This window comes from Podarcis pityusensis (genome assembly GCF_964106645.2).
Source record: "Podarcis pityusensis genome assembly, chromosome: 14".
Lineage (NCBI taxonomy): Eukaryota > Metazoa > Chordata > Lepidosauria > Squamata > Lacertidae > Podarcis > Podarcis pityusensis.
This window is the reverse complement of record NC_138039.1, coordinates 1,233,532-1,249,411: the sequence shown is the minus strand read 5'-3', so window position 1 is coordinate 1,249,411 and position 15,880 is coordinate 1,233,532. Positions and strand designations below refer to the sequence as shown.

Genomic DNA, 15,880 nt, shown 5'->3' with positions numbered 1-15,880 from the left:
ACTCCTCCTTCCACAAGCTTTCTTTAACTTTTAACATTTTAATTGCCCCAAATGGAGTAGGTTTGAACAACTTTTTATTTTATTTTAACAGCAGAGCATTGCATAATATTTGGGGGGTGAACAGGGATTGCACAAACGCGCGAGAGGCGCGCCTCCTGCCTCAACCTCCGTAATTCCCCGGCTTTTTGCTCCGGATCGGACCCGCACCGCCTGGCCACGCCCCCTGCCGGCCGGCCACGCCCCTCGGCTCTCGGGGCCTCGGGAGGCCGCCGCGCGGTGCGTGCTGGGGGTGGTGGTTTGCGGCCCCGCCGGAGAACTACAACTCCCATCGGCCCCCGCGCCGCCCTTGCGGAGGGAGGAAACAGCTGGTGCAACGGCGGCGGCGGCGGCGGCGGCGGCTTCGCGAGTCGGAGGGCAGCAGGCGAGCGCGGAGACCCAGGTGCGGATGCCAGCGTGGCTGAGCAGCCCCGGAGGGGGGCGCCAGGGGGAGGCAGGGGCGGGGGGCGACCCGGCTGCCCCGGGGCAAGGAAACCCCCGCCAGGCCGTGGGGAGGGGGCTCCCGCCTCTCGTGGCCCAGGGGTGCCAGCCTGGGGCCGGAGGGGGGCATCAAGGCGCGGGCAGCCTTCCTGGGCGGCTCGGGGGTAGACTGCTCCTGCGCGTGGAGGCTCTGCCCTCCCTTCTGCAAGGAGGCTGCCTGGGGCTGAGCCCACCTCGCTCCGCGCTTCTAATAATAAGAATACCGTGGTACCTCGGGTTACGGACGCTTCAGGTTACAGACTCCGCTAACCCAGAAATAGTACCTCGGGTTAAGAACTTTGCTTCAGGGTGAGAACAGAAATCGCGCCACGGCGGCAGCGGGAGGCCCCATTAGCTAAAGTGGTGCTTCAGGTTAAGAACAGTTTCAGGTTAAGAACGGACCTCCAGAACGAATTAAGTACTTAACCTGAGGTACCACTGTAAGAATAATTTATTATTTATACCCCGCCCATCTGGCTGGGTTTCCCCAGCCAACCCTCTGCGGCTTCCAACACCAAAATACAATAACCTACTAAACATTAAAAGCTTCCCTAAACAGGGCTGCCTTCAGATGTCTTCTAAAAGTTTGGTAGTGGTTGTTCTCTGGTGGGAGGGTGTTCCACAGGGCGGGCGCCACCACCGAGAAGGCCCTCTGCCTGGTTCTCTGTAGCTTTGCTTCTTGCTGGGAGGGAACCGCCAGAAGGCCCTTGGAGCTGGACCTCAGTGTCCAGGCAGAACGATGGGGGTGGAGACGCTCCTTCAGGTATACTGGACTGAGGCCGTTGAGGGCTTTCAAGGTCAGCACCAACACTTTGAATTGTGCTCGGAAACGTCCTGGGAGTCAGTGTAGGTCTCTCAAGACCGGTCTTATGTGGTGTTGGCGGCTGCTCCCAGTCCCCAGTCTAGCTGCCGCATTCTGGATTAGTTGTAGTTTCCGGGTCACCTTCAAAGGTAGCCCCACATAGAGCGCATTGCAGTAGTCCAAGCGGGAGATAACCAGAGCATGCACCAACCACTCTGGCAAGACAGTCTGCAGGCAGGGAGGGTCTCATCCTGCGTACCAGATGGAGCTTCGTCTCCTGCCAGCTGGGGCCTTTGGCATGCATGACAGGTGCTTGCCTATCAGGAGTCTCTCTAGGTCAGCCTTTCTCAACCTTGGGTCCCCAGATGTTTTGGGACTGCAACTCCCATCATCCCTAGCTAGCAAGGCCACAGCTCAGGGATGATGGGAGTTGTAGTCCAACAATGTCTGGGGACCTGAGGTTGTGAAACGCTGCTCTGGGTGCTTCTGTGTGGAGGAACCGAAGGGGAAGCCCAGAAGCAGCTTGCGAAGGCAGCAGCCCTGCCACTGTTTGCTCCCCATCAGCGGCCACTGGCAGGTAGACTGCCTCGGAATGAGGAAGCTCTATCTGGCTGGCACAGCTTAATGGGCTGCTTATGCTTTCTACATTTTTTAAAGCTATGCAAGCCAGTGGCATCACCTCCTGAGGCGCTAGAGCAGGCTTCCTCAACCTCTGCCCTCCAGATGTTTTGAGACTACAATTCCCAGCATCCCTGACCACTGGCCCTACTAGCTAGGGATCATGGGAGTTGTAGGCCAAAAACGTCTGGAGAGCTGAGGTTGAGGAAGCCTGTATTAGAGACCCTGGTGTAAATTAATCTTGCGCTTGTTAGCCCTGCACCTAATTGCTTAGCAAAACCTGTTTTTAATTGTTTATGAGAAGGGGAAATGTTGGTCTCTGCATACCCCACATATATATATAATTTTTACACATCACTTGGGAAGACAGGTAAACTAATGCCAGTTTCCTGGAAGAAGCAAAGATCACCAGTGTCAAAGCGATGATTCTTCAACATCAGCTTTGTTGGACTGGTCATGTTGTTCAGATGCCAGATTATTGTCTTCCAAAGCAACTACTCTATTCCGAACTTAAAAAATGGAAAGTGCAGTGCTGGTTGTCGACAAAAGAGGTTCAAAGACTCTCTCAAGGCAAATTTTAAAAAATGTAGTGTAAACACTGACAACTAGGAAACACTGGCCTGCGAACAGCCTTTACCAAAGGTATCATGGGCTTTGAAGACGCTTGAACTCAGGACGCAAGGGGAGAAATGTGCTAAGAGGAAGGCACGCTTGGCAAACCCTCACCGGGATCAACTCCCGCCTGGAAACCAATCTCCCCACTGTGGAAGGACGTGTGGATCCAGAATGGGCCTCCACAGTCACTTACGGACTCATTGTTAAAAAGACAATCTTACTTGGCTATGAGGGATTGCCAAAGAAGAAGAAGACCCCACATAACATTTAATTATTTAAGCCTCTCTCCTTAATGGTCTTTCTCTCCCCCCACCCTTAAAAAAACCCCTCAAAGGCTCTTTTCCTTCTCTTCTGACTTTTTGAAATTTGATCTCCCCGGCCACAAGGACCTTGGAGGAAGGAAGGGAAGGGCACTCATGGGAGAAACAGAAGCAAATAGCCGAGGATCCTCTAGTGTGTCTAATCAGTTCTCAGCTCTGGAGTGTGTAGGAATAAAGGGAGTGTCGCAGAGCATGGGCAGAGTGCCTTTCCAGCAGTTCAGGATGCGAGTCTGTGTGCACATTGCCTGGTGCTGATCCTGCCCCATCTGAAGGTGCAAGTCTGTGGGGTGAGGCCATCTGCACTGCTGGGGGGGAAGAGGGCAGAGCTGGCAACCAGCCTGCGATGGAGGAAAACATGTTGGGGAAGAGAAGGCTTGGAGGGAAGGGGCTGTTCTCCCTCTTGCCCCCTACCCAAGCCTCACTTGCTTATCATAGGATTGTAGAGTTGGAAGGGACCCCAGGGGTCATCTAGTCCAACCCCCGGCAATGCAGGAATCTCAGCTAAAGCGTCCCTGACAGGTGACCGTCCAACTTCCCATGGAGTCCGCAACCTCCCAAGGGAGACCGTTCCACTGTCAAACTGCTCTTACTGTCAGAAAGTTCTTCCTGATGTTGAGCCGGAATCTCCTCCCTTGTAACTTGAAGCCATGGGTTCGAGTCTTACCCCCCACCCCCCTGAAGCGGGAGAAAACAAGCTGGCTCAATCTTTTAAAATATATATATATATATATGTTGAAACTTATTCAAAGTAATAGAGATATATATACCCATTAAAAAGTATATTTTTATAATATACTGAGATAACACAGCTACTTCAGCTAAAAAAGAGCAAACTCAGAAGGAAGAAAATACAAGACAAGGAGAAATCTAAGGAAGGAGAGAACAAGAGAGAAGGAAAAGAAAGAAAGAAAACTAAAACTGTAGAATAAAAGGACTGTCTGCTCTCTGCAGCTACATGTGATATTCACTCTTTAAAATCCAACCATTCTATCTTCTATAAGCCAGTATTTTTTCGGTCTTCAGACCCAGATATTACAACTTTGTTTTCTTTCTTGCAAAAGGGCCATAAGAAATTTCAAATCCTTAACAAATGTTAGTAATGGTTTTTTCTGCAATTAAACATGTCAGCTTAGCCATCTCAATTAAGTCCCATAATTTTATCAGCCATTTTTCTGTCGTGTGCAAGGCTGTGTCTTCCCATCTCCTTCTTCCATGGGGCAGCCCTTCAGAAGATGGCTCTCATCTCCTCTTCTGCAGGCTAAACATCCCCGGCTCCCTCAACCGTTCCTCATCAGGCTTGGGTTCCCAGACCTTGTAACATTTTGGTTGCTCTCCTCTGCACCCCTTCCAGCTTGTCAATATCCTTCTTCAACTGGGGAGCCCAGAACTAGACACAGGGCTCCAGGTGGGCTCTGACCAAGGCAGAATCGAGTGGGACTATCGCTTCCCTTCATCTGGACATTAGGCTTCTGTTGAGTCATGGTCAGCTTGGGGTCTGCTAAGACCGCTGGTTCCTTTTCACAAGCACTGTTGGCAAGCCAGGTGTCCCTTCTCCCCCCCACACTTATAGGGAGGTCCTTTAGTCAGAAACCGGCTGCCCCCCCCCCTCCCTCTTGCAGCTGATGTTTGGGATGGGTGTGTGGAAGAGCCGCCCTGTTCTCACAACTCGAGTGTCACCGATCTCAGGTTCCTCAGCTTGCAGGCACCTTGGAGTCCGTTTCAGGCTCGTATTTCTCTTCTTGAATGTTTCTTCTGGAACCTGGCGGATGGTAACAGATATAACTTTGCAGCTGCAAGCAGCATTTTCACTCCTGGCCAGTCCAAGTGAACTCTTTCCTGTCTGCCCTTTCATAGCCAAAGCCCCTGTAATTTCGCTTTCCATTCGTCCCACGTTTGCTGCTTTTACCAAGTGTTGGGTCGGCGCCAGGGGCTCTTGCTTCTGGGGCACAATCTCGAACTTTCCTGTGGAAGAAGCTGGTGGCAGTTGTGTGTCTTAAGGAAGACCTCAGGCTATAACCAGCAAGAGCCACCAACTGCAGCCTGGCGGTCGGAGACCTCATACACTATTCTGGGCATATATATTTTGAGTGCCACAAATGAAAGGGGCTCGCTTTTGGTTACCCCACGCATACTTTATCCCCGCAGTGCAGGGGTGGAGCTGCTTTTGTTCAGTAACCTAGAGTCGGAAATGCTTGCAGATCGGCTGCAAAGGACCCGGTTGAGCCAGATTCCTGCCCACTCCTGGCCTGAGGGGGCACACTGAACGGGCGGAAGTGTTGTGGCTTTGCAGCTTTCTTCCTCCTACCCCAGTGAGATGCTGTCGGTGGCAGTGGAGGCCATGCCACGCGGCGGCTGCCTCTGGGCCTCTGCCACCTGCCAGGCCCAGAGGAACTGACTGTTTACTCTGGCAAGCTTTGTTCGTATTCCTTGAGGCGCCCATGGCCGATGTGGGAACGGGCAAAAGGCGGCCTTGGCAGGGACGGTCTCCATACAGAGCCTGTTCAGCCTCGGAGTCTCTGGCAGGTGGGCGAATGTGGGGCTTCCAGAGTGACCCCTGTAGCCATGAGAACTAGAAGCTCCCTCAGGAAAGATCTTTGGGAGGGCCCAAGGCTGAAAAGACTGCTGGGGGCAGAGGCCTTATTTTGCAGCTTTGTTTGAAGCAGCCCCCCTGCTTTTTAAGTTTGTTTCTGACGATTTTGAAAGGAGAGGGTGCTGTTCTGCCTCAGACAGCGCTGTCAGATGTTTTCCCAAGTGTTTCCCGGTCTCTGAATTTGGCAGGTGGGCAGGGATCCTGTCAATCATGTGACATAATGATGTCACAAGATGAACAGGTGAATTTGCCAGGTCCGCTTGTCAAAACTGTCTCATGTGGAGGGCGCAGGGCGGAATACGTTCATTTATTTACTTATTCACGTGATACCCTTGAAATTTCCCTCCAGACATGTGCCAGGTTCTTCCCAGCACTGTGGAAACCTGTTTGTTTGCATTTAAACTACGCATGAGCCGCACTTTCGTATCACAAGGTGCCGGCATGCGGAGTGAAAACCATGGAACTGCTGGGGGGGGGCTCCTGGCTGATGGGGCGGCCTGCCCCAAAGGGCCCCCTCCCTTCTCCTTGACCCTGGACCAGCGGCCAGTTTTTGCTTAGGCCGCTTAGAAGACCTGGGCTGGATTGCTTGTAAGGCTGCCCCAGATCCGCTCCAGCTGCTTGCGAGGAGTCTGGCAAGTGCTGTGCGATGCAGGAAAGAACTTGGGATTCAGGGCCTGCTTGCTGCAAGATGGTCTCCATGGTGCTCGGCTGCTGGCAGAGGAGCCCAAAGGCTCCTGGAGTTTGGCGAGGCTTTTGGCTCCCGTCTGGCAGCAGAAATCCTGGGAGCCTCTCTGCACAAAGAGGGGCTTTGTTCCGGGGCGCTGAAAACGGCACCGCAGTCCAAGGCGGCTCTTGGTGTGTGTCAGTGTGTTTAGGTCCAGTGGTTTTAAAAAAACAGCCCATCTCGGGCTGCAGGCCGCGCTGGAGGAGAACCTCCCTCCACTTCCCTGAATCGTTTCCTTAATGGAAGCTGCAACAAGGAAGTTGAGGCATTTGTTGTTGGTAGAATCAGAGTTGGAAGGGACTGCGAGGGTCATCTTCTACAGGGCCGTCTTCAGCAGATGCGGCGCTGGGGTGCAAATATCCGCTCAGCGCCCCCAAATTACCACGGATGGGGGGCGAAGCTGCGCACTGCCAGCCATTGGGGGGGGTGCAACCCTCCCCCATGTTGCTGCAGGAGAGCAATCCCCGCAGAGGCTTGGGAGGGAAGCTGCGTGCCTGCTGGCCATATGGTTGGCGGGGTGCAGCTTCCATCCTAAGCCTCTGCAGGGATCACTCTCCTCCTGAGGAGGCTTGGGAGGCAGGCTGCACACCTGCCAGCCATATGGTTGACTGGGCGCAGCTGGTGGGCGTACAGGGAAAGGGGAGGCCACCAGCAAAGCCATGCAGCTCCCCCACTCGCTGGGGTGCCCCTGAGAGCCTGGTGCCCTGGCGTGACGCACCACTAAGCCGCATGGGAAAGACGGTTCTGGATCTAGTCCAACCCCCTGCAATGCAAAAATATTTTGCCCAACATGGGATTAAGAGTCTCCTGCTCTACCCTAATACAGTGGACGCTCGGGTTGCGAACGTGATCCGTGCGGGATGCACATTTGCAACCCGCAGCGTTCACAACCTGCAGCAGCGAATCTGCACACGTGTGTGTTGCGATTCAGTGCTTCTGCACATGCGCAAAGCGCAGTTTACCGCTTCTGCACATGTGCGACTGCCGAAACTTGAAAGTAATCCGTCCCGGGTTTCGACGGTCCGTAACCTGAAGAAATGCAACCTGAAGCGTCTGTAACCTGCGGTATGACTGTATAGTACAGTGGTACCTCGGGTTAAGTACTTAATTCGTTCTGGAGGTCTGTTCTTAACCTGAAACTGTTTTTAACCTGAAGCACCACTTTAGCTAATGGGGCCTCCTGCTGCTGCCGCACCGCTGGAGCACGATTTCTGTTCTCATCCTCAAGCAAAGTTCTTAACCCGAGGTACTATTTCTGGGTTAGCGGAGTCTGTAACCTGAAGCGTATGTAACCTGAAGCGTATGCAACCCGAGGTACCACTGTATGTTGTAAGGTGGCTTACAGATACAAATAGGAACAGCTCAAAGCATTGGGGGGGGGGTGTCATTAAAAAATAATTAAACATAGCTAGAATTAAAACCGTAGGTCGATATAGAGGATCTATTAAAACTAATTACAATAGCAACGGCACGGTGCCAGCCCTTTCCTTAACAGCCTCAGCTCCCCAAAGCCTTCCCCTGCTGGAGGAAGGAGCGCAAGGAGAGAGGCAGACTTTGGTTCTTCTTTTGCCAGGGATCCAGCAGAAAAGCAGGCGGAGAAACTGGAGCCGCGAAGTCCTGGCTCTCCCCTGCCTGGTTGGTTCCCAGCGAGGCTGGCCTGCTTTCCTGGCTGCATCACGTGGCACCGCTGAGATCACGCAGTGGAAGGAGCCGCGCTTGTGGCCAGTGACCCTCTGGCTGCCCTTCTGCGGCTGCCGGGCCTTGTGCAGTGGAGGCGGGGGGCAGGGGGCCCTTCTCTGACTCCGGCTGACCAGGCCGGGAGAGAGCCTGGCCTCCTCCTCTCCATCTCCGGATCGGCCAGCGCATCCTCCCTGTGTGCGCCAGCCCTGCATCTGCAGCTGGGGGGGGGGAGCATCCCAGTGCTTTCAGGAGGCGCCTCTTCAGGCCGACTTGTGGCCGGGGACGTGGAGCTGAGCCCCGGATGCGGCAGAGGGCAAGATTCCAGCAGGTTTGTCTCACGGCAGCTGCTCACGGTTGCCTTGCTCCTCTGCAAAGGTGGGATGCTGCAGATGGGGTGGTTACTGGACTTTTAGAAGGCATCTGAAGGCAGCCCTGTTTAGGGAAGCTTTTCATGTTTAAGAGATTATTGTATTTTAATATTCTGTTGGAAGCCACCCAGAGTGGCTGGGGAGACCCAGCCAGATGGGCAGGGTGTAAATAATATTACATTATTATTATTTATTATTATTATTATTATTATTATTTATTATTATTTATTTCTGGGATCCTGTTGCCTTGGAAGGAGCCCTTTTTGGGGCACCACTGGGTTTGCAGCGTGGTCCAGATGTGTACACAAGAAGCTTTGAGGATGATGCTTGGGCTATCTGAGTCTTGGCCATAGCTGTCAACTTTTCCCTTTTCTTGCGACGAATCCTAGTCGGAATAAGGGAATTTCCCTTTAAAAAAGGGAAACGTTGATAGCTATGGTCGTGGCTACTGGTCAAGAAAGGCTGCTCTCTGCAATCAGTGGCTGGAGGGGTTTTTTGTTTTGCTATGTTTGTGGGTTTCTCTCTCCGGCCGCTGCTCTCTGTCCTGGGCGCAGGGCAGGGCAGGAGGCAGCCGCAACTGGATCCTGGATCCTGGCACCTGAGCCTGGGAAACGAAACCAGATTGCACAGGTCATTGGGTGGCAACTGCCTCTTACCGAGGGAGGGGGGCTCCTTATACCACCACCCTGGGCCAGTCTCCCCCACCCCCCAGCCTCTGTTTTATTATAACTTCTAAACTGAGATGTGTGGACAGTAGATCCCACTGTAAAATGTGTCAATGGGAACTCTAGAAAAAAGCCTGAGTCTTGTTTTGTTTTTTAAAGCAGTGTTAATTGGGGGGGTGTTCAGGATGGTGGGGGGCTAGGCATATGGGACCCCCCTGCCTATTGATATCAATCAGGAGCTTGCACTGTACTTTTAAAGGCAAGGCTTGTTTGGACAGACTGACCTGGATGCCAAGAAAGTTGATGCAAATTTTCATCTGTTTTACTATTTTAGCTTTTTGTATGCTTTAATCTGCTCCCTTTTTATTTGTGTCCCCCCCCCCCTTTTGTAAACCACGTCGAGGTTTGTTTGTTTACAGTCAAGCAGTCTATAAATGTTATAAAATAAATAAATATGCGGGGCAGGGGGCGGGGGCAGGCTTCATAGGCACAGGGAAAGCAGAGCAATTGCTCTTGGCCCTTCCTCCCTCCCTGCAGAATTCTCTGCTCTTCTCTGAGGCTGAGCCAGGACCGGGAATCGGGCCCCTTGATTCCCAGGACACACAACCTGCCTGGTTCTGCCTGTGGGACTGATTTTCCTTGCTCCCCCCCCCCATGGCATGGTTGCAGCAACCCACCCGCCGACCCCTGTCCTCCCTCTCCATCACTGTACAGTTCCGGCCACCTCACCCCCAAAATGGGTATTGGTAGAACTTGAAAAGGTTCAGAGAAGGGCACCCAAGGGGACTGACAGGCGTGGAGTGACTTCCCAGTGAAAAAAGGTAGCGGGGTTTGGGACCTTTTAGTTTAGAGAAAAGGCGAGTCACGGGCAACAGGGCAGAAGTTTAAAAAATGATGGACTATGTGGATAGAGAAAAGTTTTCCTCCTTCTCTCAAAAACCCAGAACTTGTTTTTGGTTTTCCCCCCAATTTTTTTTAATTAATTTTATAACACAAATAAACAATACAAACAATACAAACAAATTCTTGTCTTATCCTTATTTTTTCTAAACATTGTTAGGTGAGCTTCCCCAAGTCTCCCCATCTGATTTTCATTTTACCTCATCTTTAGCAGTTTCATATATCATATTTTTTAACCATTTTTTTTAATCACACTTACTTTTAGCATAAAAATCTTCACATTTTATCACTTACAAATACTACTATTTTAAAATACACTATCTTCTACTTCTAACCCTACAGGCTATATCCACTTCCAAAGCTATTCTAAGATTTAAATATTAACATATTTTTTCAAATATTCTTTAAACTTCTTCCAGTCTTCTTCCACCGCCTCTTCTCTCTGGTCTTGGAGTCTCCCGGTCAGTTCGGCAAGTTCCATATAGTCCATCATCTTCATCTAAAACCCCAGAACTTGTGGACACCCAGTGAAGCGGATGGTTGGAAGATTTATGAGAAACAAAATTAAGTCCTCCTCCTCGCAGCACATAGTTAACCTATGGAACTCGCTGCCACAAGAGGCAGTGACAGCCACCAACTTGGATGGCTGTAAAAGAGGAGGATGAGGCAAATTCATGGGGAAGAGGCCTGTCGGAGGTGTCTAACAGCCCCAATGGCTTTGCTGTGCCTCTGCGGTGGGAGGCAGCAGTGCTTCTGAACGCCAGCAGGTGTGGAGAGTGCCTCTGGTGCTTTTGGGCTTCCCTTTGGGGCCTCTGTTTGGGCACTGCGAGGACAGGATGTGGTCAGGATGAGCCGTTCTTCTTAGGTCCTCTCTCTCTCTCTCTCTCTCTCTCTTTCTGCTCCAGGCCAGCCGTGAAGCATGTCGAGTGACCCACCTCCACCCTACCCGGGGGGACCCTCTGCCCCACTCATAGAAGAGAAGGATGGCTACCCTTTCCCAGCAGGTAAGGGCATGGGGAGGGAGAAGAGTGGGGAGCACAGCTTAGGCCAAGAATCGCCTGTCCTTCTGCGTCCAGAGAGGAGCTTCCTGGAGACTTTCTTGGATATCCTCCGGACAGTTTTGGATGGTCTTGTCCAGCTGAGATTGAGCCGGGGGGGGGGGCTATTCCTCGCACTCCCCACAGTCCTGTAAAAGGCGCTCTGCAGATGCAGACAGTCCCCTTTCTTTTAATTAATTTTGGGTTGATTTTCCCTTGTGTCGAAATACACAGTTGCAAAACATTGTGCTTCATATAAGCGTATCAACATAAAAACAAAATTTTAAGCTGGTTCTCGAGGGGATATGGTCATGATTACATGGCTTAACAAGCCGAAAATGCAAGTTGGGCAGGTTGAGCAGCCTGCCCCTCTTTTGGCGCCCTTGTCCTCCTGCAGGCGCAGTCTCGCCCGCAATGGTGCAGCCGCAAGGAGCCCCGCAGCCCCCGATGGACATCGGACCCCCGCCATACGAACCTCCACCGCAGCCGGGGTTCATCCCCCCGCACATGGGCACCGATGGCTCAGTGCCCTACATGCCACCTGGTGAGTTGGGGGTGGGTGGGCAGAGGAGGGGGCGTGCAGGAGAACGACCCCTTGATGGGTACACCTCCCTTGGGCAGGGCGGGTGTGTGTGTGTGAGGCTGTGTGTGTCCTGCTATAAGGCAGCATCTCAGGAGCTGCCTGGTGGCCAGGAGGGTGAGCATCATGGGCTGGCGGGTTGCCGAGAAGTGGGGGCCCTGCAAAAGCAGAAGGCTCAGAGGCCGGGGATTGGTGGCAGGATGACAGTGAGTGGCCAGAGGGAGAAGAGGAAGCAAGAAGTGTGGGAAACAGAAAAGGCAACAGGGTTTAGTGAGCGGGAAGAGGCTGGGGCAGAGAGCAGTCCAGACGCAGAGGCAACAGTGGAGGCGGGAGAAGAGCGGCCAAGGGGCAGAGAGGAATCAGGCTGCTGAAGAATCCAGTGAGTCCCTCCTGCTACGACCAGCTCCCCTCCCTGGTCTCTAAGAACACATAGAGAAATGAAAAGAGAAGAGCAGAGATTGGTTGTGTGCAGGCGCAGTCTCCGATTACTTGGGGGGGACGGACCTGGAGAGGAGGGGAGTTGGGCAGCAGTGGGAAGGCGGAGACCTTCAGTCTTTGCCACTTCCTCATAGGAGCAAGGCCGACTGGGAAGAGTTGCTGTGACTACTAGGCTTGCGCTGCTTTGGTTTCCTTGAATAAAGCGTTAACTGTTGCTGTCCGTTCCCTGACTCAGGCTCCTGACAACAAGGCAGCTCCATCCAGAATGGCAGAGAAGGGAGTCTGCTGTTGACCGCAGGGTTCTTCCTTTTGAGCAAGGGCACTAGGTGTCCTGTTTGGAGTTGCAGGGAGGCGGGCAGCTATGCTGGCACTGGTCCTGTGCCCATCTGGGAGCAAGGGGTGCCCATGCCCGGGGGGAGGCAGGCAGCCAGAGGGTCTCTCTTTTTTTGAGTGCCCCCCTTTTGTGTGCTTTCCTTCCAGGAGGCTACTACATGCCCCCAGGACCACATCCCCCCATGGGCTACTACCCTCCGGCCGGCCCCTATGCCCCTGCGGGGGGCCAGACGGCCACAGTGCTGGTGCCCTCGGGGGCCGCGGCCACCGTGACAGTCCTGCAGGGCGAGATCTTCCAGGCTGCCCCCGTCCCGACCGTTTGCCCGCACTGCCAGCAGGCCATCACCACCAAGATCACGCACGAGATCGGCCTCATGAACTTCCTGCTGGGGTTCTTCTGCTGCTTTGTGGGGTAAGTGAGGGAGAGAGGCGGGCAGGCAGGGGCTGGGTCTCATCCTGTGGCTCCTTCTCACTCCCTTGCAGTTCTATGTCGCTTTCCAGAGTGGCTTAGAAATAGCAAATAACAGCAACGGAGTAGAACATCGCAAGTACCACATAAATCATACAGTATAATTAGCAAATCCTCAGCCACACAGTTATCATGTGTATGACACTATTAGCAAAACCAGCAACTAAAAAATAAGGTAGGCACTATGAAGTTCACCCACCCACCTCCATGACTCATAATCTTTCGCTTTATCCAGCGGTTCCCAATTAGCTAAGTATTGCAGAACAAGGTGTATGAACAAGGTGGCCATGCTAGTGTTTAAAGCCCTAAATGACTCAGGCCCCAAATACCTGAGGACCAGCTCCTTCCTCACAGACCCTCTCAGGTGCTCGATGGGCAGAGGGGCCCCTCTTGGTACTTCCTCCACCCTCCGTGGCCCCCGCTGAGCTGTGGGACTTTCTCCCCGCAGAGGCGCACCTGGTGCCTTCAAGGAACAGGTTTTCCTGCATGCTGAAGTTGCTCCTCTTTTCGCCCTTTGACACGCGATACCCATATATTTCAGGAGCCACCCTATTCTTGCGACTGCAATTTGTTTTAAACCGTTCTAATTGTGATCTTCAATTCTGGTCACCTGCCCTGGGCGAATCAATTCAATTAATAATAAAAGGAATATATTAGGGTAATTATTAACATCTGCTGACCATGTTTTTGTTTTCTCTCCCCGCCCCCCAATAAATTTGCAAATAAAGAATAGGGGGAAAGGGAGGGCAGTTGTGATGCCACTGCTTGTAGGTGTTTGATCTGGCTGAAATGGGAGAAGGCTGTGAGAGTTTGCAATAAGCTCAGCATCTGCCTTCTGTGCCAACTTTTAAATGCCTGCTGAAATCTTATCTATTCCTCCAGGCCTGGGCAGGCCATTAAGAACACACCCTCCCACAATGGTCTACTGCCGCCTGGTTTTTCTTTTGCTTTCAACATGCTTCTATTTTTTAGGATTTACTGTATAATATTATGGCTCTTGCATTGTTGTATTTCTCCGTCACAGCGGTATAGATATATTTTTATAACTGAGTTTTCCTGCTGGGGTCTGGCTAGCTGCTGCTCCCTGCAGGAGCATGGAAATGGGGCGTTTGGCTGGGGTTTTGACTGCGTGAGGAGGTGGGTGCGCCATTGGCGCTGCTTGGGGTTTTCCAGCCTGCCTGTTGGCCTCACGGCGGGCACCTCCTCTCCCCCCTTCCAGGTGCGACTTGGGCTGCTGCCTGATCCCCTGCCTGATAGACGAGTTCAAGGACGTGACGCACACCTGCCCCAACTGCAAGGCCTACATCTACACGTACAAGCGCATGTGCTAGCAGTGCCCGCTGGGCCAGGAGATGTCCACTCCCCTCCTCGCGCCACTGGCCCGACTCACCTGTGCCCAACGCTCCCCCCGCTTGTGTCTTCCCTCCTCCCTCCTGCGCAGAGAGCTTTGAAGGCCTCAGGACCGCGGGGTCCCTGGGGAAGCTGCAGGGCGGGCGCCACAACCGCCAGGCGGACGAGCCGTGGCCGGCCTCTTTTGCCCCCCTCCCCTTTCTCTCTCATGTGCATGTGGGGGCTCCCTGCCTCCAGCCCCTCTCGGTTAGGATCTGGCCGCATGATTCCCACGGGCATCCTGTTGGCCAGTGAGACCGGGATGCTGGACTAGAGGGGCCACGGGCTGTCCTTACGCGTGAGGAAACCTCATCCCTGTGGGGCACCTCCCGGGAAGGTGAGGAAGGGGGCCAAGACCTGGCATGGTTGCTTTCTTGACCTCTCCTTGGAGTGGCAGGCAAGGTGCCGCAGACCTCCATTGTCCCCACAGGCGCGGCATGAATCATGGGGCATGTTGGGTGGTTTTCTTTCAAAGCAAAACCTTGGCCATTGAGCTTGGGGGGCGCCCCCCACTTTTCCTTTTGCACCCTGCCAAAAGCTGCTCTACTTCTTTGGTCTGGGGCGGCAGAGGAGAGGGCAAGAGGAGCCAAGGTGTCTCCTGCCTGCTGCTGCTGCGTGACCCGTGCCAGGCTCAGGGGCAGCTGGGGGGAGGGCAGCTGGCAGCTTGGGCCCCTGAGGAAGTAGTCCCTTCCTCTTCTCATTCCCCCGTGAGCTTCGCTGCCTCCGCAAGGCTCTTCTGTACCCTTTGCCCAGCTCCCTTCCCCCGTCATTGGTGGTGGGGGGCTGTGCCCTGGGCCATGTCCTTACGCCAGTCTTCTTTGCCCCTCCTTGGCATATCGAGGCCAAGAGGTGGCCTGGGAGGCCCCTGTATCCAGACCCCTCTCCCCACATGTAAATACCTTGTCTAATCGGAGTCTGCTTGTCCGAGTTCTGTTCTGTGATGTGGTTTGTTTTCCCCCGTTTGTATTAAAGCTCTTAACTGTGACTTAACAGAAATGTGAAGGCCCTGTGCACACCTCCGTCCCCCCCACCCCCTTGGTTTTGCACTAATTCCTCCAGAAAAGCCACGGCGTTGCATGGGTGAGCAACAGGACAAAGCAGGGCCAAGAGGGCTTGTCCTGAGATCCCACACAGAGGGGGCTCGTCCATTGCCAAATGCTCCGTTTCGATGGCGGGTATCACCTTAGTTTGGCATGTGCCCCCCCCCTCCTGATGCTGTGGCCTCCCACCCCCTTAAGACACAAGTCCACGCCCTCTGGCGCCCTGCCCTGGGTGCCCCGTCCGTCCCAAGGGCTGCTGCATAGGAAGACATGAGGAATGCAAAAAGGCTCTTGGCTCTGAACACTACGGATGCATCTGTGAAGTATTTTGACCCAGCAGGGAGTTTCATGCTCTTTCTCAGAGGCAACCTGTTGATGCTTTTCCATGTTTCTATATAATTAAAATACAGACCCACAAGACTCTCTGTGTTTTTGTGTGAGAGAGACCGGTTGTGATTACAGGTGGGGCACCAGGCAGAGGTCATTGGGTGGGTATACTTCCTGGTTTTAGCAGGAAGAACGAGACACGAGATGTATTTGGCGGAGGTGGGGAGGGAAAGGAAGGCAAGCTGGAACCCCCTCGGGCCTTCCCTGGGCCACACTGACCATTCCCAAGAAACGCAGAGAGAGGGAGGCTCCCTCTTCTCCCCTGTATGTGCCAAGGAGCATGCACAAGCATGAGATCGCACTTCTGAGTGTACCTGCAACCAGAGACGAATGTGCTTGCATACATGCTGGAGAAGGTTCTGCCTGCTTTTGGAAGATAGGAATCTGCCTTGGACAAAATAAAAAAAAT

At 53.3% G+C, this 15,880-nt stretch overlaps 1 protein-coding gene across 2 annotated transcripts; it reads left to right on the top strand.

The window, feature by feature from the left end:
• Positions 1 to 324: 324 nt before the first annotated feature.
• CDIP1 (cell death inducing p53 target 1) lies at positions 325 to 15,504 on the top strand. Of its 2 annotated transcripts, none has more exons than XM_080981754.1 (5): positions 325 to 439; positions 10,704 to 10,802; positions 11,233 to 11,379; positions 12,334 to 12,598; positions 13,875 to 15,504. In XM_080981754.1, the coding sequence occupies exons 2-5, from the start codon at positions 10,718 to 10,720 to the stop codon at positions 13,984 to 13,986; spliced, it is 609 nt and encodes a 202-aa protein (XP_080837880.1). In that variant the 5' UTR covers positions 325 to 439; positions 10,704 to 10,717; the 3' UTR covers positions 13,987 to 15,504. The 2 variants fall into 2 exon arrangements, with proteins under 2 accessions (XP_080837880.1, XP_080837881.1); XM_080981755.1 differs by lacking the exon at positions 325 to 439 and adding an exon at positions 8,038 to 8,193.
• Positions 15,505 to 15,880: the final 376 nt, after the last annotated feature.